Source organism: Heteronotia binoei, chromosome 2 (genome assembly GCF_032191835.1).
Source record: "Heteronotia binoei isolate CCM8104 ecotype False Entrance Well chromosome 2, APGP_CSIRO_Hbin_v1, whole genome shotgun sequence".
In the NCBI taxonomy this organism is placed as follows: Eukaryota; Metazoa; Chordata; class Lepidosauria; order Squamata; family Gekkonidae; genus Heteronotia; species Heteronotia binoei.
The window spans coordinates 198,627,914-198,654,159 of NC_083224.1; the positions used below are offsets into that span (position 1 = coordinate 198,627,914).

Here is a 26,246-nt window from a genome sequence, read left to right on the forward strand (position 1 = left end):
GCTATGTATTGCTAAAAAGCTTGCAGGGTGTGTGTGTGTGTGTGTGTTTTAGCCAAACCTCTGAAGAGGTAGCACCTTGGGGTTTTTGCAGTTGGACGGGGGCCCCCTGCTCAGTTGTTTCCCCCCCTCTCCACGTGAAATAAGGGCTGGTCGATCTATGTACTCTCTGAATCCAAGACAGAAAAATCTCTTTAACCACAACAGAGAATCGGGCAGGCTGTAAAGTGGGTGGGGGTGCGGAGTGGAATGTTCAAGTGTGAATGTTTGTGGATGTTCAAGTGAAACAGATAGGTTTAAAGATTAAGATCTGAGTTTGGAAGGGAAGGAGGGAGTGGGGGGGGGGGAGATGGAATTGAAGTCCTAGCTGCAGATTCTCCCCCACCTCCCCAAATCTTTCTTTAATCCCATCGCCCGTCTTTCTCTCCTTTTTGCATATTCTGGTTTAAGTCTGGTGGTGCTTTTTAAAGATTAGCAGCTCAATCCTCGGCAGAAACTCTGGTGGACTGGTCACCTCCCGGTCTGGTGTGACTTTGGCCCATGACGATCCTGGCAATGAAGATCCTGTGAATTTAGGGGGAGATATTTGTGAGTTTCCTGTATTGCGCAGGGGGTTGGACTAGATGGCCCTGGAGGTCCCTTCCAACGCTATGATTCTCTGTCAAGCCAACAGCCAATCGGTTAAGCATCTCCCCTTGCATTTGCAATTGGAAGTTGTGGCTAATGATTTTCAATAGGTCTTCTGGGGAGTAAGCCTGGATTCAAAGTCCATCGGGCTGAGCTGAGTCTTGTGGAGCCTTCCTCATCCATGTGCACCTGGTCGCCGTCCTGAAACTAGGAAGTGAGCCTGGCTGTGCTTTCTTCAGAAGAGGTGGACTTTGGATCGAGTTGTTGATCTTAGCACGCAGTCTCTTTTTTGTGCCTGTGTGCTACAAGAAGTCTGCGCTTATGTAGTAGTTGGGAGCATTCGTGTACATTATTTTTATGGCTTTTAAGAATTTCCCCACGAGGCAGATCACGGTGAGGTCGTTCCCAAATAAGCGTGGAATAATTTCCTCTTATCCTTGCCTGAGCGTTCCTCGCGTGCCTTTTGCGAAGTCAAAACAGTCGGCCAGAATTTTGGCCCGAGTTTTCTTGCCGCTTGAAGAGAATTGCCATCCGACAGGTGATCTCAAGGTTATTCCTGTTTTGCCTATGAGGAATTTAGGCAGCGCTGAGTGAGGTCTTCCCACCCTTTGGGGTTTTCAAGCTGGAGGGCGCAGCAACAGGAAAAGAAGAATTTATTTGGAAATCTAAGGTCTGTCTGGACCTACATCCATTGTTTTAGAAACAGATGCTGTCTTAGAAGCTTGCAAGCAGGCTCTGAAAGAGCCACCCCTGTTGTTTGTTCCTAAAATATGGTAATAGAAGATAGGCTGCCTCTGGATATGGAGGCTCGTGTATAACATATTGTGGGTAATGGTCATTAACGGGCATTGTCCGGGACTTAGGCTAAAAGCTTGTTGTTTTTGAAAAGCTGTGCAAACTAGAGAACATGGCCGCACCTTATGGCAAGGAGTTTCACAAGCGCAAGGATTGACTAACTGCTCTTTGTCTGGCATTGTCTTGCTTGGGAAGGTGCTTAGATGATTCCGGAAGGATGAGACGCTGGGCCGAGGAGAGAGTGCGTCAACATGGGTCGATCCTGGCTCGCGTGTAGCGATTGCTCCGCGCAATCTGCCGGTGTAAAAAAGCTGGTGTTTGTGCGCCTTTCGTTTTGATGTGGGAGTCTGAGTCGGCAGCCAGCGTGAGCGGAAGCGTCGAGGAGACTTGTGTTCGAATCCCTTCTCGGTTGAGAAACTTGCCGGGCAAACTGAGGCGAGCCACCGTCTCTGAGCCTAATCTATTTTTGCAGGATTAAAGGAGAAGGGACTGCGTCGCCGGCGGTGAGCCGCTTCGGGAAAAGGTGGGATTAAGTTGTAATAAATACAATTATGGGCTTCGTGGATGTTGCCGAACCGCGGTGACGAGATCGACCGGCGTTCTGCAGCCTGTCCTGCCAGTCAGTTGAGGCTGGATCACTGCCTACCCAAACCAGTTCTTCATGTGTCGCTCTCTTCCTTGGGGCTTGGGTGTTTGTTCCCTGCTTCTTTCGGGAGTTACTGATATCACTCAGCCACCCCCGTCTCTTAGTTAATAGCCAGCACAAATCTTTCACCTGTCTCTAGTGGCACGGAGTTTGGTTGGACTTCCCAACACCTCTCTTTGTCACAAGGAAGGCATCGAAAGAGTGGTTGGAGCCTCCAGTGTGAATCTCTGCTCCGCGGCTAATTCTCTCGATGGTTTTTAGGAAAGTCACTTTTGGCTTTGACCTTCCCTTTTGCGGCGGGAGAATATTAACGCCAGACTGCCTCTCAGAGCCTGAGGGATCGCTGTAAACTCTTCGTTCCTTTCCCCTGTAATTTCCTTGGAGTTTCAGTTTCCAAATTTCCTACAGCCAATGAAATATAATAATACTGCGCGTTGTTCTCCAAAGTGCTGCGCTTTGGTTTTAAAACACCCTCACTCGTTGCTGTTTCACAGCCGTCCCTGTTTTAATTAGGTGTTTCAGGGGAAAACCACTGTAGGCAAGGCCGTTTATCGCCATAGAAAACATGGCTTTTGGACGTTTAGCCTTGAAGGGGGAATGTAGCCCTGAGGCACCTCGGCCTGTCTGTGCTGGGAATCAGCACGCACTGTAGAAGATTCCAGAACTTTCTCTCAGTCAGGAGAAAGGTTGGGCTTTGTTGCCTGCCTTGAGCAGACAGAATATGAGGACTGGCGTCAGGCGTAGGTGGTGTTGGGCGGCCGCTGAGGCCCTGTGGATTCAGGAAGGCCTTCCGTTGCTTGGTGGTGGTAGCAATAACAGCCTGCCCTTTTGCTCTGAGTGGTGGCAGTCATGGGATCAAGCCTGCCCGTGTCTCTTTCTGCTGCCTCCTGCCTTCCTCCCTAGGGCTGCCAATCCCCAGGTGGGGGCAGGGGATTCCCGGTTTGGAGGCCCTCTTCCTGCTTCAGGGCCTTCAGAAAGTGGGGAAGGGAGTGAAATGTTTGCTGGGAAATGTCATTCCCTATGGAGACCGATTCCCATAGGGTTTAATTGAGAATTGATCCAGGGTTTGGGGGGGGGGGGCTATTTCTTGAGGTGCCCCTATCCTTCATTATTTCCAGTGGAGGGAAGGCATTTAAAAGGTGTGCGGTCCTATGAAATGTGATGGCCAGAACTCCCTTTGGAGTTCAATGATGCTTGTCACAACCTTGCTTCTGGCTCCACCCCCAATGTCTCCTGGCTCCACCCCCAAAGTCCCCGGATATTTCTTGAATTGGACTTGGCAACCCTATTCCTTCCTCTTCTGCCTGCTGGTCTGAGGTCGCACTAGTAGTGATGGCCAGAAGGAGAACCCACCAAATATAGTAGACTCCAAAGCTCTCCATGTGACAGGGTGTAAGGCAGGGGTGTCAAACTCATTCGTTATGAGGGCCAGATCTGACATAAATGAGACCTTGTCAGCCATTAGAGTACCTATTTAAGATTAGGTAGCAGAGGTATAAACTTTATAAAGGACACAGACAAAAACCAATATTAGCACTTGTTGGTCTTAAAGGCACTTTCTTTGTATCTCTCCCATGGGATCCAAGGAACTGGGCAAAGGAAGCTCTGGCTCTTTCCTCCCTTCCCCAGCAGACCAGGAGGGAGAGGAGCCTCAGCCAATAGATGGAAGAGAGGCTTGGCTCAGTAGCTCTACTGTGCAATTGAGAGAGCCTGGCAAAGCAAGCTCTGCCTCCCCCCCCCCTCCTCCCCAAGGGAAGAGACTCAGCCAACGGAGAAAATAGAGGTTTTGCTCTGTAGCTCCTGTGCGATTGAGCAAGCCTGGCAAAGCAAGCTGCAATGCAGAAGGAAACAAGAGAGAGGGAGAAGGAAGCAGACAGCCCTTTGACACCCCTGGTGTAAGGTTTTGCCCAGGTTCAATCAAAAGAAATGTAATGATGATAATTAAGCAAGTGTTTAGTACATGGCAAGTGTTTTACCAGTTCAGGTCTTGCCAGACTGGGGCAAAATTGAAAGTTACCAATTAATGTAGAAAAGGAGGGGGGCAATGGCTATTTTTTTCCCGTGCCCGCCAAAAGTCCTTTGAAAGTCTTTATTTATTTATTTATTTTTATTTTTTTTATTTAATTTATATCCCGCCCTTCCCACCAGGTGGCTCAGGGCGGCTTACAACATATAAAATCTAACATAAAAGTATAAAATTAAACATTTCACAATTTACATAGTTAAAATCTAAACATTTCACACAGTTATGTACTTAAAACATTCGAGACATACGGCGGTCTTACAAACTACACTCAGTTTCAAGTTTCAGTGCCGGTTAGTTGTAAGCCAGCCGGAAGAGGACTGTTTTACAGGCCCTGCGGAATTGAGCAAGGTCCCGCAGGGCCCTTACCTCTTCCGGCAGCTGGTTCCACCAGGAAGGGGCCATTACGGAGAAGGCCCTATCCCTTGTAGTTTTCAAACGGGCTTCCTTTGGCCCGGCCCATATATTTATGAAAATAAAATACAGTTCTTTCCAAGCTGTAATAGTCAAGGTAAAGTCTGCCCTTCAGTTGGCACTGAATGGTGTTGTTCAGGGAGGCGAGATGATACGTGTCTTCCTGTGGCCACTTTCCACCGGCCAGTTGCATCTCATATCTCACCAACTGCCGAGTGTTTCATTAAGAGACCTTGTGAGTGTTAGTAAATGGAAACATGTTTACACAATACGGTTAGTACCAAGTGGAATCTAAATTGGATTACAATCAGGGCATTTTTTGGTAGAAAAAGCCCAGCAGGAACTAATTTCCATATTAGGCCACTCCCCCTGACATCACCATTGTTTCACGCAGGACCTTTTTGGTGGCAAAAGCCCGGCAGGAACTCATTTGCATATTAGGCCACACCCTCTGGCACCAAGCCGCCAGAACTGCGTTTCTGTGCGTTCCTGCTAAAAAAAAAAAAGCGCCCTGGTTATAATTAATATAGCCTGTTAATAAACAAAGATGGCGAGAACCAGAGAAGATTGTGAGGCACTCTGAAGGGATCTGTTGAGGCTGGGCGAGTGGGCATCAACATGGCAAATGAGGTTCAACATGGCCAAGTGCAAAGTAATGCACATTGGGGCCAAAGAGCCTAACTATAAATACAAGTTGATGGGGTGTGAACTGGAAGAGAGAAAGATCTTGGGGTCATGATAGATAACTCACTGAAAGTGTCGAGACAGTGTGCGTTTGCAATAAAAAAAGGCCAACATCATGCTGGGAATTATTAGGAAGGAAATTGAAAACAAATCAGCCAGTATCATAATAAAGAAAGGTAGTCCCCTGTGCAAGCACCAGTCGTTTTCGACTCTGGGGTGACGTTGCTTTCACAACGTTTTCACGGCAGACTTTTTACAGGATGGTTTGTCATTGCCTTCCCCAGTGATCTACACTCCCCCCCCCCCAGCAAGCTGAGCACTCATTTTACCGACCTTGGAAGGATGGAAGGCTGAGTCAACCTGGAGCCAGCTACCTGACCCAGCTTCTGCTGGGATTGAACTCAGGTCGTGAGCAGAGGGCTCCGACTGCAGCACTGCAGCTTTAATGCCCCTGTATAAATTGATGGTGCGGCCTCATTTGGAGTACTGTGTATAATTCTGGTCACCGCATCTCAAAAAGATAACGGCAGGCAACCCCCTTGACCTTTCTCCCCCTTTCTTTTCACAGCTAGGCAGATCCAGCGGGCACGGGCGCCATGGCCTCCAGTGGGGACAGCCCTGGGGATGTTTCTTCGGACTGGGACGGTGCCAGTCTCCTCGACCTGACCTCACCGGAGCTTGCCAAAGCCAACGCTTCCGTGATGGACAGTGGCGAAGACTTTGAAGTCCTGGACGATGAGGAAGAGGATGACATGAACGACCTTCCTCCACTGGAGGATGTGCCCGCCAGCAAGCCGACGGCACCGAAGGAGGAAGCCCCGGGATCCATGTCGGAGCGGCCAGCTGAGGAAGGCTCGGAGACGGCAGAAGAGTGGACGGATGTCCTGGGTAAAGAGCTCTTGCTTTACGGATCAGGAAGGTGCTTTCAACGGCAGCGGGGCAGGCCAGAATTCAGGTGGTGCGAGGGAAGTGGAATTTGAACACGGCGCCTTCTTGATCGGCTCTGGCCAGCCAAAATCTTGCCCTGTACTAGGTGTGGAATTCTAGCAGGAGCTCCTTTACATATTAGGCCACACACCCCAGATGTAGCCAAGAGCTTACCAAAAAGAGCCTTGTGAGCTCTTGGAGGATTGGCTACATCAGGGGTGTGTGGCCTAATATGTAAAGGAGCTCCTGCTAGAATTCCACCCCTGCTCTGTACAACTAGGCAACCAGAAAGACATGACTGGGCCATAGTCTTTCCTTTCTCGTTCCCGTCTTCTTGTTTGTTTCCCCTTCGTGTATTTAAGATATTGTGTAGCCTGCATTTCAAAATATTCTTGAACTGTCATACAGTTAAAACATCCTTCAATTAGTCCTGGAGGGGAAGGGAAAGAGATAGCACGCCATCTAATTACCCCACCGTCACGTTAACTGGAAGAAGTGTGTGACGTTGTTCTGAAAGTGTTACATACACCAACCCTAAATCAGACTTTTCCCTGCAGCCACTGTGGCCGGACCTGCCTGTCCCGCATTGGTCTTGTCAGCCACCAGCGAGCCTGCAGCAGACATGGACTATTGCACCCTTCTTAAATCTTCGTTCGCGAAGCCAAGCCGAGAGAGAGAGAGAGAAAGAGAGAGAGAGAGAGACATACACACTGATGGCCTTGGGGAATAATGGTGACGATGCAGTGTGGAAGGCCTTAATAATAACGATTAAAAAGGTAAAGGTAGTCCCCTGTGCAAGCGCCAGTTGTTTCTGACTCTGGGGTGACGTTGCTTTCACAACGTTTTCACGGCAGACTTTTTACAGGGTGGTTTGCCATTGCCTTCCCCAGTCCTCTACACTTTCCCCCCAGCAAGCTGGGTCCTCATTTGACCGACCTCGGAAGGATGGAAGGCTGAGTCAACCTTGAGCCGGCTACCTGAACCCAGCTTCTGCTCATGACCTGAGTTCGATCCCAGCGGAAGCTGGTTTCAGGTAGCTGGCTCAGGTTGACTCAGCCTTCTATCCTTCCGAGGTCGGTCAAATGAGTACCCAGCTTGCTGGGGGGAAAGTGTAGATGACTGGGGAAGGCAATGGCAAACCTCCCCGTAAAAAAGTCTGCCGTGAAAACGTTGTGAAAGCAGCGTCACCCCAGAGTTGAAAACGACTGGTGCTTGCACAGGGGACTACCTTTACCTTTTTTTAGAGAAGGTAGGGAAAGAAGCACTTTTTCCCCCTTTCTCACAATACGAGAACTCATGGACATTCAATGAAATTGCTGAGCAGTCGGGTTAGAATGGATAAAAGGAAGTCCTTCTTCATCCAAAGGGTGATTAACAGATGGAGTTCACTGCCACAGGAGGTGGTGACGGCTACGAGCATAGCCAGCTTCAAGAGGGGATTGGATAAACATTTGGAGCAGAGGTCCATCAGTGGCTGTTAGCCAGGGAGTATAGATGGAACTCTCTGTCTGGGGCAAGTGATGCTCTGTATCCTTGGTGCTTAGGAGGGGCAACAGTGAGAGGGCTTCACCTCCTGATGGCACCTGGAGTTTTTTTGGCCACTTTGTTGAGGGTTGGACTGGATGGGCCATTGGCCCGATCCAACGTGTCTTCTCTTATGTTCCAATCATGGTGGTATTAGCTACAGCCATCCCTCCCTCCTCTCATCCTCCTTCAGGGAGCGGTTCGTTGAAGAAGAAAGTCCTAGTAGCCGGTCAAGGCAGGGAGACGCGGCCGGTTAAGGGTCAGGACGTTACCATTCGATTAAAAGCCACATTGGAGGACGGCACGCTGGTGGAGGAGAATCAGAGCCTCACCTTCACGCTGGGCGATTGTGATGTCATCCAGGTGGGTGTGCATCTGCAAACAGAGGCCTTTTTCAACGCCCTGTCCCCCACCCCTGCTGGCAATAAACACTTTAGCTGTCCACATGTTAATACTGGTAAATTGGGGCTGCAGGCACAGCTCTCTTGTTGTTGGTTTGTTCGGTTTCAGCTGGACTTGGTGACAGCTTGGTGTGGAGAAGCGGGAAGAGTGTTGGTCTGGGATCCGGGGGGGCTCATGTTCAAATCCCTGCTCGGCCGCGCTGGCTCTCTGGGTGACTTTGGGTCAGTCACATCCAATACTCTAAGCTGTGAAGTCTTGTGAGCAAAAATTCTAATTTGTGAGCTACTGGCATTCAAGTTGCGAGCGACTGCACAAATCAGTTTGCCCTGGGGACATTTTTCCTGCATGAAGACAAAAATGTGTGAGCCAGAGGGTAAAAAATTGTGAGCCAGCTCACACTAACTCAGCTTAGAGGGAACAGTGGTCACATCCTCTCACTCTCGCCTCCCTTGCAGGGTTGCTGTAAGGGTAAAATGGCAGAGAGGAGAATGTTTTGCATCCCCAGTGGGGAGAAAAGCACGGAATAAGTGAAGTAAATACGTACAAAAATGTGTCCCCGCTGCATGTGCAAAGAACTCGAGGCTTGGACATAGAGGAAAGCAGGGGTGGAATTCTAACAGAAGCTGCTTTGCATATTAGGCCACACCCCACTGATGTATCCAATCCTCCAGGAGCTTACAAAAAAGAGCCTTGTAAGCTCTTGGAGGATTGGCTGCATCAGAGGGGTGTGGCCTAATATGCAATGGAGCTCCTATTAAAATTCCAGCTCTGGAGCAAAGCTTAGATCTATTTGCCAGCATGCTCTTTCCAATCTAAACATGCGGCTGTTCTCTGCTCTGATGTAGGGTTGCCAATCCCCAGGTGGGGGCAGGGGATCCCCCGGTTTGGAGGCCCTCCCCCCTCTTCAGGGTCGTCAGAAAGCGGGTGGGGAGGGAAATGTCTGCTGGAAACTCTTTTATTCCCTAGGGAGATTTATTCCCATAGAAAATCATGGAGAATTGATCCGCAGATATCTGGGGCTCTGGGGGGGCTGTTTTTTGAGATAGAGGCACCAAATTTTCAGTATAGCATCTAGTACCTCTCCCCAAAATACCCCCCAAGTTTCAAAAAGATTGGACCAGGGGGTCCAATTCTATGAGCCCCAAAAGAAGGTGCCCCTATCCTTCATTATTTCCTATGGAAGGAAGGCATTGAAAAGGTTTGCCGTCCTTTTAAACGTGAGGGCCAGAACTCCCTTTGGGGTTCAATTCTGCTTGTCACAGCCTTGATCTTGGCTCCACCCTTAATGTCTCCAGATATTTCTTGAATTGGACTTGGCAACGCTACTCTGATGTCTGGTGCAAAGTGTATCAGGTTTTCACCGCAGAGGTGTTAAGGAATGGGGATTGCCACTCCCAGTGCCCATCATGGCATCGTTTTTACTGGAAGTACTGGAACATAACAAAACAAAGTTTTGAGTCCAGCAGGACCTTTAAGGTGAAGGGGGTCACACTTCAGAGAGCCAGTTTGGTGTAGTGGTTAAATGAGCGGAATCTTATCCAGGAGAACTGGGTTTGATCCCCCACACCTCCGCTTGCAGCTGCTGGAATGGCCTTGGGTTAGTCATGGCTCTTGCAGAGCTGTCCTTGAAAGGGTGGCTTCTGTCAGAGCTCTCTCAGCCCCACCCACCTCACAGTGTGCTGTGGGGGAAGGAGATAAAGGAGATTGTGAGCCACTATGAGACTTTGTCCTTGAAAGGGCAGCTTCTTGAAGAGCTCTCTCAGCCCCACCCACCTCACAGGGTGTCTGTTGTGGGGGAGGAAGGGAAAGGAGATTGTAGGCCGCTCTGGGACTGTCCTTGAAAGGGCAGCTTCTGGGAGAGCTCTCTCAGCCCCACCTGCCTCACAGGTTGTTTGTTGTGGGGGAGGAAGGGAAAGGAGATTGTATGCCACTCTGTCTGTCCTTGAAAGGGCAGCTTCTGGGAGAACTCTCTCAGCCCCACCTGCCTCACAGGGTGTCTGTTGTGGGGGAGGAAGGGGAAAGGAGATTGTAGGCCGCTCTGAGACTCTGTCCTTGAAAAGGCAGCTTCTGGGAGAGCTCTCTCAGCCCCACCTACCTCACAGGGTGTCTGTTGTGGGGGAGGAAGGGGAAAGGAGATTGTAGTCCGCTGAGACTCTGTCCTTGAAAAGGCATCTTCTGGGAGAGCTCTCTCAGCCCCACCTGCCTCACAGGGTGTCTGTTGTGGGGGAGGAAGAGAAGGGATAGTAAGCTGCTTTGAGAGTCCGAGTGAAGATCTGGGTATAAATCCAGTCTCGTCCTCTTCTGTACACAAAGCTGGTGCTGAGCTGTGTTCAGGAGAGGGTCACCCTCCCCATGTCTCTGTTTATGGTCTTGACTTTTAAGGGCACCATAATTTAATAAGGATATAGACCAGCTGAGACATGTCCAGAGGAGGGCAAGGGGCCTAGAGACCAAGTCCTATGAGGAAAGGTTGAGGGAGCTGTGTATGTTTAGTCTGGAGAGGAGATGACTGAGGTGATATGATAACCAAATACCTGATGGGCTGTTATATAGAGAATGGTGCTGTGTTCTTTTCTGTTGCCCCAGAAGGTCGAACCAGAACCAATGGGTTGAAATTAAAAGTTTCCAGTTAAATATTAGGAAGAATTTCCTCACAGAGCGGTTCCTCAGTGGAACAGACTTCCTCGGGAGGTGGTAGGCTCTCCTTCCTTGGAGGTTTTTTAAACAGAGGCTAGATGGCCATCTGACAGCAATGAAGATCCTGTGAATTTAGAGGGAGGTGTTTGTGGGTTTCCTGCATTGTGCAGGGGGCTGGGCTTAGATGACTGTGATTCGAAGGGATTTTCAAAAAGCCATTTCTAGCTGCTCACAACCTCCATTTATTTCCCTTGCAGGCCCTGGACTTATGCGTGCAGCTGATGGAGGTGGGGGAGACTGCCCTCATCCAGTCGGATCCGAAATATTGCCATGGCTCGCAGGGCAGGTGTGTGGCAGGACAGACAAGGGAAGTGTGTGGGGGTGTGTGTGTGAGGGGAGTCTTTCCACACAGGGAGGCTGTTTCAAAAGAGCAGTGGGATCGACAGAGGGTTTGCCAGTCTCTGCGTTATGAGGAAAGGCTTTAAAAGTTGGTGTTTGTTGTCAGGCTGGGAGAGAGCCTAAAGGGAGATGTGATAGAGTGGCGGAACGGAGGGTGGGGGGCCAAACTGCAGGTCGTGAAGCACATGTGGCTTTTTTCACACAAGGAGATCAGGTGGGGAAATAATCTTGTGGGAAAAGGATTTTCCAAAACTTGTTTACGCAGTTTTAATTGTTTAACTTATTGTTTAATTGTTTAAGTGGTTAAAATTGTTTATTTTAATGTTTAATTTCTTTTTTAATTATTATTATTTATTTGGTTAACTTATATTCCGCCCTTTCCCACGCGGACTCAGGGAGGATCAGAGTCGCAATAAAACGGTTAAAATGCAACAGTCACTTGATAATATATAATAATGATGATAATGACGACGACAATAATAACTATAACAACAACTACAATAATTTGTTTGTTTATATTCCGCCCATTCCCCTCAGGGGCTTGGAGCAGAGTACAACGTAAATAATAACATTGCAATAAAATCGCAACAGCAGGACAATAAAAACCAGTTACAATGTTCAGTCCAACAGAATGGTTCAGCAGGACCATATACGGTAATGAGATGGTGTAGCAAGACAGTACAGCTAATCAGCGCAGTAAGATAGTACAGTAGGGGAGGCCAACCGATCTAATGGGCAGATGCCCGCCGCCTCACCCAAAAACCTTTCCGAACAGCTCCGTTTTACAGACCCTACAAAAGGCTAACAAGCCAGATAGGGCCCGGATCTCCATAGGGAGCTGATTCCACCAGGTTGGGGCCAGGACCGAAAAGGACCTGGCCCTGGTAGAGGCAAGACGGGCATCTCTTGGGCCGGGGACAGTCAGCCTATCTTGGGAGGCCGAACGAAGCGACCTCCGGGGCATATACGGGAAGAGACGGTCCCGCAGGTATGCTGGTCCCATTTAACTGTTTCTGTTGTTATTCTATTATGTTTGTGAGCTGCCCTCAGCCTGCTTCAGTGGGGAAGGGCAGGGTATAAATCAAATAAACCAGGGGTGGCCAACGGTAGCTCTCCAGATGTTTTTTGCCTACAACTCCCATCAGCCCCAGCCAGCATGGCCAATGGCTGGGGCTGATGGGAGTTGTAGGCAAAAAAAACATCCGGAGAACTACCGTTGGCCGCCCCTAAAATAAACTGAACTATATTGTGTGGCTCTTGAAGCCCCCACTGCCCCGTTGGCCAGCTTAAAGAAGGCATTTGTCTCTTTCAATCATTTCTCCAGGCCAAGTCAGCCAGCGGCGTGGAGAATGCATTTAAAGTTAAAGTTGCTTTCTTTCCACCCCATCTATCTCCCTCCTTCCCTTCCTCTCTCCCTCCAACATCTGAAGTTTATTCTGTGTGGCTCTTATGTTAAGCTGGTTTGGCTACCCCTGTGATAGAGGCTTATTAAGCGATTAGTGGTATAGATTGAACATACGCGTGAACATGTGAAGTTGCTTTACGCTTAATCCTTACATTGTGCCCACCACGTCGGTTGGTAGTGTCTACTTAGACTGGCAGCAGCTCTCTGGGGCCTCAGGTTGAGATCTTTTTATACCATGCACTCGGGTGGAATTCTAGCAGGAGCTCCTTTGCATATTAGGCCACACCCCCCAGATGTAGCCCATCCTCTGAGAATGAAACGTCTGGAAGGAAAACTTTCTCCAGTAGAACACGGCACTTGATCCCGAAAGATTCTACAAACCCTAATGAAGTTACCAGCCGTGAAAACCTGAAATCTTTGATAACATCCTCCGAGAGCTTACAGGGCTCTTAGTACAGAGCCTACGGCAAGCTCCAGGAGGATTGGCTACATTAGGGATGTGTGGCCTAATATGCAAAGGAGTCCCTGCTACTAAAAAAGGCCCCACCCAGAAGCATCAGGGCTGGACACTGTCAGAGACAGGACACTTGACTAGGCGGACTGTTGGTTTGATCCGGCAGATGACTTCCTTGCTGATGGGTGTTCTCCAGGCCTTGGATTCCGCAGGAGCTCACAGGAGCACAGCTCCTGAAGCTTTCTGATGACCCCCCTCTTCCTCTCCACCAACCTTGTCCATTGAATAGGAGGTGCAGCTGAATAACAATCCCTGGATTAGGAGAGCGGGCAGCCAGCCAGCCACCAGGGGCTTTGCCACACCCCCAGCAGCCCTCACTAGCCCCCGGAGAAGCCCACACCACCCTTTCTCCACTTCTTATGTGATTTTGGGTGGTGGGTGGCTTGCTGACCTTTTGACTGTGGGGTGTGTGTGTGGCCCCGGAGAGCCCCAGGTGAGCGAGGTCTGCTTGGGTTGGCTGGATCTCTAGCCAGCCCAAGCAGGCCTCGCTCGCCCGGGGCTCTCCTTTCTTGCACCGGGTTGCTTTTGGCTGGTGGTGGTGGGGGGGCGGCATGTACTAATGAGCTCCGCCACCTATTTTTCTACAAAATGGCCTCTGGTGTTCTCGATCCGTTTGAGCAGGAGCCCGGACATCCCTCCCGACGCGGCCCTCACCCTCGAAGCGGAGCTGCTGGCCGTGCGGGATGCCCCGGACTTGGAGCTGCTCAGCGGGAAAGAGAAAGTGGAGCTTGCCAACCGCAAGAGGGAACGCGGCAACTCCCACTACCAGCGAGCGGATTACGTGCTGGCCATCAACTCCTACGACATCGCCCTGAAGGTTATCGGCTCCAGTTCCAAAGGTACCTGGTGGCCACTCCGCGAGGCACCTTTTAACTGCTTTGTAGTCTGCCTTTCTCGCCAAGGCGTGAGGTGGATTCCCGAGTGTTAAGTCGGCGTAATTGATAGGTTGAGACCAGCGTTCCTTCTAAGCTGAGTTAGTGTGAGCTAGCTCACCATTTTTTTTAGCCTCCAGCTCACACATTTTTGTCTTTGCTCAGGAAGAGGGGCCCCAGAACAAACCTAATTTATGCAGTAGCTCACAAATGTAATGCCAGTCGCTCACGAATTAGAATTTTTGTTCACAAGGCTCCGCAGCTTAGAGCAGGGGTGGGGAACAGTGGCTCTCCAGATGTTTTGTTTTGCCTACAACTCCCATCAGCCCCAGCCATTGGCCATGCTGGCTGGGGCTTATGGGAGTTGTAGGCAAAATACATCTGGAGAGCCACTGTTCCCCACCCGTGGCTTAGAGGGAGTATCGGTTGAGACATCTAATAAGCAATGTAATAGGACTAGGAAAGCAATAATTTGGAAGAGATGTATGCTGACACTTGTGTAGGCTGTTACCCTCACCCAAACCGTGCAGCTTTTACCACTTAGAATTGTAGTGTTGGAAAGGACCTCCAGGGTCATCTAGTCCAACCCCTTGCATAATGCAGGGAATTCACAACTATCTCTCCCTTCAGCCCCCCCAGTAACACCTGAACCCAATGCTCTCTCTAAGATGAGGAAGTCCTTTGAATATTAGGCCACTCTCATGATGTAGCCAATCCCCCAAGAGCTTACAGGGCTCTTCTTGCAGGGCTTACTGTAAGCTCCAGGAGGATTGGCTAAATCTGGGGGGAGGGGTGCGGCCTATTATGCCAAGGAGCTCCTGCTAGAATCCCACCCCTGCTCCTAGGGCTTTTTTTGTAGCAGGAACTCCTTTGCATATTAGACCACACACCCCTGATGTAGCCAATCCTCCAAGAGCTTACTGTCAGCAAACGGTTCATTGAAGTTTCAAAATGATCAAACTTGTCTTTGTTCAAAACTAAGTTTCATTTATTGATTACAACAATGTTACTCTCTACATGGATTCATTGAAACTGATAACGGACAGTGGAAACCATTGGCATTTATGAATACACTTCAAAGGCTTGGGCTTTAAACTATTTCTCATAATAAAACTACAGTCAGCCCTGCAAGTAACTCCTTCACACGCCTGCTTATCTGTTACTGGTGATGGCTCCACTCTCCCCCCTGGTGATGTCCTTGCTTCGCTTGGGAGGCGCCAGAGAGGCGAGCTTGGCGCTCTGCACTTCAAAGGCTTTACTGGCCTTTGGAGTTTTAGCGCCTTCCATTCCCACCCCTCCTCCTTCTCTTGCAGGGCGCAGATATTAGTGGCATAGTATTTTATTCAGCAATGGGGTTAGTAAGCATGAAATAGACATGATCAGAAAGCATCAATAACTTCAATGAAACATTGCCTGACAGGGCTCTGCTTACAGGGCCTACTGTAAACTCCAGGAGGATTGGCTACATCCGGGGGGGTTAGGGTTGCCATGTGAAGGAGTTACTTGCAGGGCTGACTGTAGTTTTATTATGAGAAATAGTTTAAAGCCCAAGCCTTTGAAGTGTATTCATAAATGCCAATGGTTTCCACAGTCCGTTATCAGTTTCAATGAATCCATGTACAGCTCTCAAAATCTTTTGACAATCCCTGGGCCAAGAGAGGCTAGATTGAAGACGACCAGGGAGCAAGCCTTCTCAGCAATGGCCCCTCGATGGTGGAATCATCTTCCAGAGATGGTGCGAGCCCTGCGGGACCTGAATCAATTCCGCAGGGCTTGTAAAACATTTCTTTTACAGCTTGCCTTGGAAACAGAACCTGGCTAAACTGATGTGTAGCTACCCAGCCATCTTGTGGATATTATGACTCATAGTAATTTAGCACCTATTTTATCTATTTTAACTAATTTATTATGTAATTGATTATTTAAAATTATTGTCTGTACTGTATTGTTTTATTGAACCATGGAATGCCATGCCTGTGAGCCGCCCTGAGCCCGCCTTCGGCGGGGGAGGGTGGGATATAAGAATAAATTTATTATTATTATTATTAAGAAATATCTGGGGACTTTGGGAGTGGAGCCAGGAGTCTTTGGGGGTGGAGCCAGGAGACATTGGGGGCAGAGCCGAGAGCAAGGGTGTGACAAGCATAATTGAACTTCAAGGGAGTTTTGGCCATCACATTTAAAGGGACTGCACAAATTTTTAAATGCCTTCCTTCCATAGGAAATAATGAAGGATAGGGGCACCTTCTTTTGGGGCTCAGAATTGGACCCTCTGGTCCAATCTTTTTGAAACTTGGGAGGTATTTTGGGGAGAGGCACTAGATGCTATACTGAAAATTTGGTGCCTCTATCTCAAAAAACAGCCCCCCAGAGCCCCCGATACCCGCGGATCAATTCCCCATCATTCCCTATGGGAATCGTTCATGGAGGTGCATGATGGCTCTGGGGGCGGGGCTTCCCCTGCCGGCCAGCTGGCTGGGGGAAGGGGGAAGCCTGTAAAACTGGGGTATCTCCCGCTGGGACCTGGGGATTGGGAAGCCTAGGAGGGGCCTAATATGCAAAGGAGCTCCTGCTACAAAAAAAAAGGCCCTGAATGTCACCCTTTGTTTGCTCAGTTGATTTCAGTCCAGAGGAAGAGGCTGAGTTGCTGGACGTGAAGCTGAAGTGTCTGAACAACTTGGCAGCGTCTCAGTTAAAACTGGACCACTACGAGGCGGCGTTGAAGTCCTGCAATCAGGTGCTGGAGCAGCAGCCGGACAACATCAAAGCCCTCTTCCGGAAAGGAAAGGTAGAGCTGGGGTCTTAGCTGGGGGAGGAGGACGGGTGTGTTGCGGAGCCCCTTTTGGGGAATTCTTTAGAGCAGCATCCTGTTGTCTGTGCTTACCAAATGTATTATTAATGATCAGGGCTTTTTTTTGGTAGCAGGGACTCCTTTGCATATTAGGCCACACACCCCTGATATAGCCAATCCTTCTGGAGCTTACAGCAGGCCCTGTACGAAGAGCCCCGTAAGCTCCAGGAGGATTGGCTACATCACGGGGGGCATGGCCTAATAGGAAAAGGAGCTCCTGCTACAAAAAAGCTCTGTTGACGATGATTTTATTTACAAGGTAAGTTGTCTGGCTTGTCAGCCGGGGGCTTCCGTGCAAGATGCATTCAAATCAGCATAACAATTGCGTAAAAATCTTAAAATTACTAAAATCAGAACTGAAATGTAATGGGAAAATTATGTTTATGTATTTGTGAGCGGGTTGGTGGGTAAGCTTGGTGCTAGTTTGGCGTCGTGAGCGGATTGGTGGGTAAGCTTGGTGCTAGTTTGGTGTCGTGGTGAAGTGCGCGGACTCATATCTGGGAGAAACGGGTTTGATTCCCCACTTCTCCACTTGCACCTGCTGGAATGGCCTTGGGTTAGCCATAGCTCTGGCAGAGGTTGTCCTTGAATGGGCAGCTGCTGTGAGAGCCCTCTCAGCCCCACCCACCTCACAGGGTGTCTGTTGTGGGGGAGGAAGGGAAAGGAGATTGTAGGCCACTCTGAGACTCTGTCCTTGAAAGGGCAGCTTCTGGTAGAGCTCTTTCAGCCCCACCCACCTCTCAGGGTGTCTGTTGTGGGGGAGGAAGGGAAAGGAGATTGTAGGCCGCTCTGAGCCTCTGTCCTTGAAAGGGCAGCTGCTGGGAGAGTCTTTTCAGCCCCACCCACCTCACAGGGTGTCTTTTGTGGGGGGAGAAGATATAGGAGATTGTAGGCCGCTCTGAGCCTCTGTCCTTGAAAGGGCAGCTTTTGGAAGAGCTCTCTCAACCCCACCCACCTCACAGGGTGTCTGTTGTGGGGGGAGAAGATATAGGAGATTGTAGGCCGCTCTGAGACTCTGTCCTTGAAAGAGCAGCTGCTGGGAGAGTCTTTTCTGCCCCACCCACCTCACAGGGTGTCTGTTGTGGGGGAGGAAGGGAAAGGAGATTGTAGGCCGCTCTGAGACTCTGTCCTTGAAAGGGCAGCTGCTGGGAGAGTCTTTTCAGCCCCACCCACCTCACAGGGTGTCTGTTGTGGGGGGAGAAGATATAGGAGATTGTAAGTCGCTCTGAGACTGCTTCAGAGAGAAGGGTGGGGTATAAATCTGCAGTCATCTTCTTCTAAGTTTGCTCATCGTAGAAAAGGAAAAAAAAAATAACCAAAAGCCTAGGGGAAATGTTAAATGTTTTTTGGCTTGGCTTCTGAAACTGATAATCAGAATGCAAAACCCACGGGTGCAAGCCATGGGACAAGCATCCTGCCATAGAAAAGACTCTCCATTGGACTGGCCAGTGTTCATACCGGCAGTTTCACATTTTTCAATCCTGTGTTTACTAAAGAGGAAGACAGCCGTCTTAAAAAAGTTACGCACCCACAAAATGTTATTATCAGGCGTAAACTGTAACTTGTTTGCAAATGGAAGATGACCTAATCTTTTTTTATTTCATTCCTGTGAAAAAAAAAAAAAACATCCTAGCCTTGCGCTCACAGTGGCGTCATCGCACCGGCTGCTCTAGGAACTTCTGGGAAAACTCTATGGTTTTTGCTGGACGCTCTAGCAATTTGGGAGGGAAAACTACAGGGGAGGCTGCAGGGGATTTGGCAACCCTCATTCCTGCAAACACCCCGCCCCCACCCAAACAAGAACAAAATCCATGAAATAGCTTTTACTGGACCAACCACCTTTTGTCCCTGGATTCTCGTTCCTGGAGTTTGTCCGCTCAGTGGCGCCCCGGCAGTTGTGTTTCTCTGCTTCCCTCCTAGGTCCTGGCTCAGCAAGGGGAGTACAGTGAGGCTATCCCTATCTTGAAAGCCGCGTTGAAACTGGAGCCAGCCAATAAGGTAAGCGGAGGAGACCTCACGCCTCTAGCAGGTCATGAGCCAGGGCAGAGGTCTCCAACGGGGGCCATGGCACCCTATGGCACTGTTGACCTGTGAAACGATTTTAGAAAATGAGCAATGCTAGGCCGGGGTCTTTGCCCAGCAAGGCTTCGGAGGGGCCACTGGGGCTTTGATTGGCTGTGCAAATTCTTTTTTAAAAGCGTTGCTTCGGCAGCAGCTGCTGCCACCGCATGAGAATCTCCACTGTGTGACCGAAGGTAAGCCATGGCAGCTATTCTGTGGCCCCATCCACCGCTCTGTGTCAGAATTTCCAAGGCTCCCGCAGGCTCAGACAGGACCCCAAGGTGTAGGGGGCCACCCGTGGGTGCAGTTCGGTTTATTATTACAGTCGTTGACCAGAAAACTTTAGTCATCTAGAACAACCTTAAAAGTACCTTATAGCACAGGGGTGGCCAACGGTAGCTCTCCAGATGCTTTTTGCCTACAACTCCCGTCAGCCCCCCAGCCAGCATGGCCAATGGCTGGGGCGGATGGGAGTTGTAGGCAAAAAAACATCTGGAGAGCTACCGTTGGCCACCCCTGTAATATAACAAATCCCGCAAAGATTCTGACTGTTAAAATTTGATGACTTGAGGGTTATAACAATAAAAAACGGAATTTTAAAGATTATTATTTAACCCTTGAAACCCTTTTTAGAAGTCACTTTAAAATTTGTTAAACGATTTACAGTTTGGCCTAATTGTCTCGCTTTTTGCATTCTTTATGAGCCTGGGGACAGAACCTAGCCACCTGCCTTGTTGTTTGGCAGCTCCTACCTGACAGAAGATAATCTAATTTGAGTTTATTTGATCTGCCAGGCAACCTTTCCAACAACGGGCTGATAATTTCTCTTATAGGTGGCAGATGTACTTGCCCTGGAGGAAGCAACTCTCTGCTAGACTCGATAATTGTGATCAGGAAAGGGGGGGGCTACGTCACGCAGCACTGAGTTAACTTTTGGAACTCCCTGCCACAGGAAGGAGGGATGGCTGCTGGCTTAGATTTTTTTTTTCCAAAGGGTTAAACAAATTTTATTAGCCATGGAGCTTCTGCGTTCAGTCTACCTCTGCATGCCAGTTAATGGGGACATCCGTTCAGAGATGGGCTTTTTTCTTTGTGCTTTACTTCTGAGCTTCTCCGAAGCTTCTCTCTGCTACTGCAGGAAACAAGAAGCTCTGCTATCTGGACTCTTTTGGGCTGATCTGGCAGAGCTTTTTAAACACAGATTCATAAGCATACTAGAAGCTGCACTGCTAGATCCAGCCAAAAGTCTGTCTGGTCCTACCCTTTTCTTCCTGCAGTGGCTTCACACACTCCTCTGCATGCAGCTGCTGGGTGACCTCGGGCCAGCCACAGTTCTTTAAGAGCTGTCCTCTCAACAGCTATTCTCCCAGAGCTCTCTCAGCCCCACCCGCCTCACAGGGTGTCTGTTGTGGGGGAGGAAGGGAAAGGGGATTGTAGGCCGCTCTGAGACTCTGTCCTTGAAAGGGCAGCTTCTGGGAGAGCCCTCTCAGCCCCACCCGCCTCACAGGGTGTCTATTGTGGGGGAGGAAGGGAAAGGGGATTGTAGGCCGCTCTGAGACTCTGTCCTTGAAAGGGCAGCTTCTGGGAGAGCTCTCTTAGCCCCACCTACCTCACAGGGTGTCTGTTGTGGGGGAGGAAGGGGAAGGAGATAGTAGGCCGCTCTGAGACTGTCCTTGAAAGGGCAGCTTCTGGGAGAGCTCTCTCTGCCCCACCCGCCTCACAGGGTGTCTGTTGCGGGGAGAGGAAGGGAAGGGGATTGTAGGGCGCTCTGAGACTCCGAAAGAAGGGCAGGGTATAAATCCAGTGTCATCTTCTCCCCACCAGAAAGCCCAGAAAAATGACCCATGAGGTGACACAGAGCTTTTTTTGTAGAAAAAGCCCAGCAAGTACTCATTTGCATATTAGGCCACACCTCCGACAACAAGCCAGCCAGAACTGTGTTCCTGTGAGTTCCTGCTCAAAAAAAGCCCCGGGGGGACGTCACATCAGGACATTTTCACGGCAGATTTTTTAGGGGGTGGTTTGCCATTGCCTTCCCCAGTCATCTACACTTGACCCCCAGCAAGCTGGGTACCCATTTTACCGACCTTGGAAAGATGGAAGGCTGAGTCAACCTTAAGCTGGCTACCTGAACCCAGCTTCTGCTGGGATTGAACTCAGGTCTGGTTCTATAGGAACGCCATATTGTTTGGGAAATTGTGGTTATAGGAAGGGCTTATGTACTGGAGCAAGGGAAAATTGCTCCCACGCTGGCGTTCATTTGACTTGCCGTTTCCAGTACTTTCTCGAAGAGGGGTCTCAGAAGACTTTCGCGTCAGCACTTATTGCAACGGACACTCCGAACAAGCACCCAGGTCTCTTTCAAGGCGTGTCTATTGCAAATTTCCCAAATTACGTTGTGAAACGGTTGGAATATTCCGTTTGAAATATTTGCTGGACATTGTACTATATTGGTTTGGTCATGAGTCTGTGTGTGAGAAACACTGGAGTGGATTATGGTAGCACGCCTATTATTGTGATTATATGCATGGGTTGTTAGAAAATTGTAATTAATATTTTCGTATTCTGTTCTATGACGAGCCCCACGGCACAGAGTGGCAAACTGCAGTACTGCCGTCCAAACTGCTCACGACCTGAGTTCGATCCCAGCGGAAGCTGGGCTCAGGTTGGCAGTGCAAGGTTGACTCAGCCTTCCGTCCGTCCGACGTCCGTAAAATTTGAGCGCCCAGCTTGCCGGGGGTAAAGTGTAGATGACTGGCAAAGGCAATGGCAAACCACTCCGTAAAAAAGTCTGCCGTGAAAATGTCGTGAGAGCCTGGGGTGGAATTCTAGCAGGAGCTCCTTTGCATATCAGGCCACCCCCCCCCCCGATGTAGCCAATCCTCCAAGAGCTTACAAGGCTCTTTTTTGTAAGCTCCTGGAGGATTGGCTACATCATGGGGTGTGTGGCCTAATATGCAAAGGAGCTCCTGCTAGAATTCCACTCCTGGTGAGAGTTGGAAACGACTGGTGCTTGCACAGGGGACTACCTTTTACCTTTTCTTCTGTTCTATAAGTCGGTTGAGACAATCGGTTCCCTGCAGCAGCCTCACCCCCCCCCCGAAGCCCTGACCAATCGTACGGGACCTTGGCCGAGCACCGAGTTCCAGGAATACAGAGTGCCTCCTGAAGTGGTGTGTTTCTGTTTAAAAATACCCCCCAAAACCCCTGCCCCCAAGAGAGTTGGTGACGTCTCCCTCTCCTCTGTTGGCCTGCAGACCATCCACACGGAGCTTTCAAAGCTGGCAAAGAAGCACGCCGACCAAAAGAGCGTGGAGACACAGATGTACCGCAAGATGCTGGGGACTGCTGATTCCAGCGGACCCCCTGCTAAGTGTAAAGATAAGTCCTCCCGGGTAGGTGGAGGGAAAGGAGTTCCGTCCCACGGGGCCTTACAGAGAGGGGAGGACTTTTTTTTCATTGAGTCACGTGTTTCCGTGGGAGGGGGAAGCCGGCGTCCTTTAACCTGCGGCCCGAAGGCTCGGCATGGTCACAAACACTCCAGATGCTGAGGGACCAGAAGTTTTGGCGTCCTCGCAGCCCTTCCGAGAAGACCGGCGTACTTCCGAAAGGGCTGCCGTTCAAGCTGACGGGTGCCAGGTGCGAGTGCCACACGTTGTGAGGACTCGACAGGGCTAGGAAGGGTGGGTTGGTGGAGGGTGCGAGGGGAGAGGGTGGGAATTTCACAGCTCCGTTTGAACTCCCTCTCTGGTTCCTGGCTTCAAGTTCCTGGAGAGTCATCAGAAAAGGGAGAAGGCGAATGGGGGCGTGTGATGTAGATTCTGACTTAAACTGGAGGGGAGACAGCAGTGTAGGGAGCTGGATGAGCTCAGTTTTTTAGCATTGCGACTCTTCATGCTTTTATATTATCTGCCATCTATCTGTTCTGCACCGCCCACCCAACTTTTTCTTTAGCCCTCTGCCGTTCCCTAAACTAACCCCCCCAACTCCTCTGCTTTTCCTGCTAGAAAAGGTTTCCCAATCCTTCTGCTTGTTTCGTTTGCAGCTCTGCCTTCTTGAATTGAGGGCAGCCATTAATACCTGGCATGCATGTACATTTGTGTTCAAGAGGACTTTCCATGCATTGTCTTGTATTCACAACATTCCTGCAAAGTTTGGCCATTGATATTCATAAGGCGGATGTGGGGGGCAGGTGGGTTAAGCGATGTGCCAGCTTGCAAGCTTACGGCAGAGGCAAGATCACAACCAAAGGCCTTTGGGTAGATCCCAGGGGGGCAGCCGTGATGGTCTGAAGCAATAGAACAACGTAGGAGTCAAGTGGCACCTTTAAGACCAACCAAGTTTGATTCTGGGTATAAGCTTTCATGAAGCACGCTTCCTCAGACAGTACGATGGAATGGCAACCAGTCCTAAGTATAGAGAAAGTGGGCAATGGATTAGAAATGGCTGAATTACAAGTTATTATGAAACTTGGAACAAACACCTCCCCAGGACTGAACAGGGATATTGGGTTTTTTAATCTCATTACAGATGCTAAACCCACTCTCAGTGAGGATCCTCATATATCGACAGTATTCCAATGTATTTCTCTTTTAGAAGAATGTATCAGAATAATATTTTTTTGTATTGACATACTCGAGGTATATTGGCTGTTGACATACTCAAATAAGGTCTATTGGCTGTATATCTCATATACTAACCCATCTTCCACTATATTTGAACATATCCTTTTTTTTTCTGATGGCAAACTAGAATTATGTTTATTTGTGTGTTACGTGTTTAAATTAAACCTCTGAGAAACTAATGCCCTCATTTTAAACCCAGAGCTAACATTACAACAGACTCTTATTTATGGCACTTCACACCTAATGACATAGACATCAATCTGCCATTCTGACTTATATGGCCTCCTTGTTGTTGCAGCCCAATTAGCATAAACTAACAATCGCCAGACCCCAAATTGTGATTCGTTTAATCTGCTAACAAACATTTCCATGATTTCGCATACTAACTCATTGCCCACTTTCTCTATATTTAGGACCGCTTGCCATTCCATCCTATTCTCTGACGAAGTGTGTTTAGAGCACACGAAAGCTGACATTCTGAATAAAGCTTTGTTGGTCTTAAAGGTGATACTTGACTCCTACTTTGTTCAGCAGCCTCTGGGTTAGCAGCTCGCTCACTTCACCGCTACGGCTCCCCAGCTCCGGGCAAGACCACTCACAGTATTTGAAACATAGAGTCCGGCTTCTGGTACTGAAGGCTGTTTTTTTCCTTTCTCTTTTTCTCCCAGGCGATTCCTTGGAAGTGGCTATTCGGTGCCACGGCTGTGGCGCTAGGAGGCGTGGCCTTGTCGGTCGTCATAGCAGCCAGGAACTAGCGCCGTCGCCCAGCAAGCGCATTTTGGCGAGCAAGGCCCCGAGACTGGCCCTTTCCCCCCCCACCCGACCCCTTTCCACCCATATCTGGCCCTCGGTGATCGCTACACAGCATGGACTGTTAGGCTGGCTGGGGACGGGCTGCGGGGACTTTGCTTCATCTGCCCCGAAATGCCACTGGAACCGTTCCACGGGAGCTGCCCCCTCCTGGTGGCAATGAAGGCCCAGCGTTGTGTGGCTGCTGGCTGGAAAGCCAGGGGTGAGAAAGGGCCAGGTGGGGGGGGGAGTCTTTGGGGAGGGGCAAGAAAAACTGGACACACGTGCCTCTCCGCATCTCCCTACCATGGACATGCTGCACAATCTTTCGCGGTGCGTGGGTAGGCGTCTCATTTCTCCTCCCCTGCTTTCCCAGCCCCCTGGGACTCATTTCTGCTCAGCTTGTCCTTTGCAACCCCAAAGAGAAAAAGAGAAGTGTCTTGTGTGGATTGAGCCGGCAGGGAAATGGGGAAAACGTAAAAGGAGGAGAAGCCAGCGGCTGCTGGAGTGGGAGAGGCAAAAGTTTCGAGACTGGCGGTTGCGTTGGCTTTAATCCCGGGAAGAGAAGCTGTTCAGGGCTACTGGGGTGACTCGGGAGTAACAGCTCCTGTCAGTACCCTTTTTTGGGGGGTGGGGCAGAGGAGGGTTATGTTTTCGATATGTTGCTTTACAAGGCCCCAGCCGTACAGGAGCAAACAAATTAAGGCCAGGGGTGGATCCTGCCCTGTTTTTTGGTGCACGGCCTGCTGTCGGAGTGTGCCTGTCGCCCCCCTGTAGAAAGTTGTCCCGCGGAGGTTCAGAATCCAATCGACAGGGACCGGGGACATCGGAAGGATTCCGTAGGTGACATGTGTGCCTGGAAGTGAACGCACGCAGGCGGCTGTGTGTGTTGGGGGACGGGAGTAACACCGGAGATTGTTTGGAGTACTCTACTCCAGCCACCCCTGCCCCCTGTATACCCTCAACCCAGGACTTCTTTTGTAGCAGGAACTCCTTTGCATATTAGACCACACACCCCTGATGGAGCCAATCCTCTAGGAGCTTACAGGGCTCTTAGTACAGGACTTACTGTAAGTTCCAGGAGGACTGGCTACATCAGGGGGGTGCGGCCTAAGATGCAAAGGAGCTCCTGCTACAAAAAAAGCCCTAGGAGCAGGGGTGGAATTCTAGCAAGAGCTCCTTTGCCTATTAGGCCACACCCCCTCGATGGAGCCAATCCTCCTGGAGCTTCCAGTAGGCCCTGTGAGAAGAGCCCTGCAAAGTCTCAGAGGATTGGCTACATCAGGGGGATGTGGCCTAATATGCAAAGGAGTTCCTGCTAAAAAAAAAAAAAAAGCCCTGCGGCGTCACCCATGCATGGTCACCTGCTGCCTGTACCAAAGCCGTTTTGATGGAAGCCTTTTGATTTCCCTGGTTCTTGCCCGTCCCTACTGGTCGGTCCCCTCCACTCCCTTGTGCCCCCCTGCCCGCCAAGACTGCACAGCTGCCCCCCACACTCCATTCCCAGAACCAGGGCTCTTTTGGTAGCAGGAACTCCTTTACGCATTAGGCCACTCCCCCTGCTGTAACCAGTGCAGGAGCTTCCAGTAGGCCCTATACTAAGAGCCCTGGAAGCTCTTGGGGGATTGGCTACATCAGGGGGTGTGGCCTAATATGCAGAGGAGCCCCTGCTAGAATTCGACCCCAGTAGCCAATCCTCCCGGAGCTTACAGTAGGCCCTGTATGGAGAGCCCTGGAAGCTCTTGGAGGATTGGCTACATTAGGGGGTTGTGGCCTAATAGGCAAAGGAGTCCACGCTACAAAGAAAGCGCTGCCCAGTACGTTCCCCGTCGTGGCACCAGCCTTGTGTTGGCAACTCTTGGCGCCAACCTTAGCTAGCCCTGCTTCAGTTGGAGAAATATATTTTTGAGAATACTGTAGGGGGGCGGGGAGTTGGCCTTCTGTCAGATATAAACTGTGAACCGACAGCGTCCCCTCCTCCGCCCCTAATAAATTAACACCTCTCAAGGCACTTGCCTTCTCAGAGTCCTCTTGTTTAAAAACGACAACGACAC

At 49.9% G+C, this 26,246-nt stretch overlaps 1 protein-coding gene across 1 annotated transcript; it reads left to right on the forward strand.

Moving 5' to 3' along the window:
- On the forward strand, nt 1-26,203 carry FKBP8 (FKBP prolyl isomerase 8). The gene is made up of 9 exons (XM_060232816.1): nt 1-68; nt 5,755-6,074; nt 7,831-8,000; nt 10,934-11,022; nt 13,616-13,833; nt 16,482-16,654; nt 18,638-18,715; nt 22,036-22,173; nt 24,072-26,203. The coding sequence occupies exons 2-9, from the start codon at nt 5,783-5,785 to the stop codon at nt 24,156-24,158; spliced, it is 1,245 nt and encodes a 414-aa protein (XP_060088799.1). The 5' UTR covers nt 1-68; nt 5,755-5,782; the 3' UTR covers nt 24,159-26,203.
- Nucleotides 26,204-26,246: the final 43 nt, after the last annotated feature.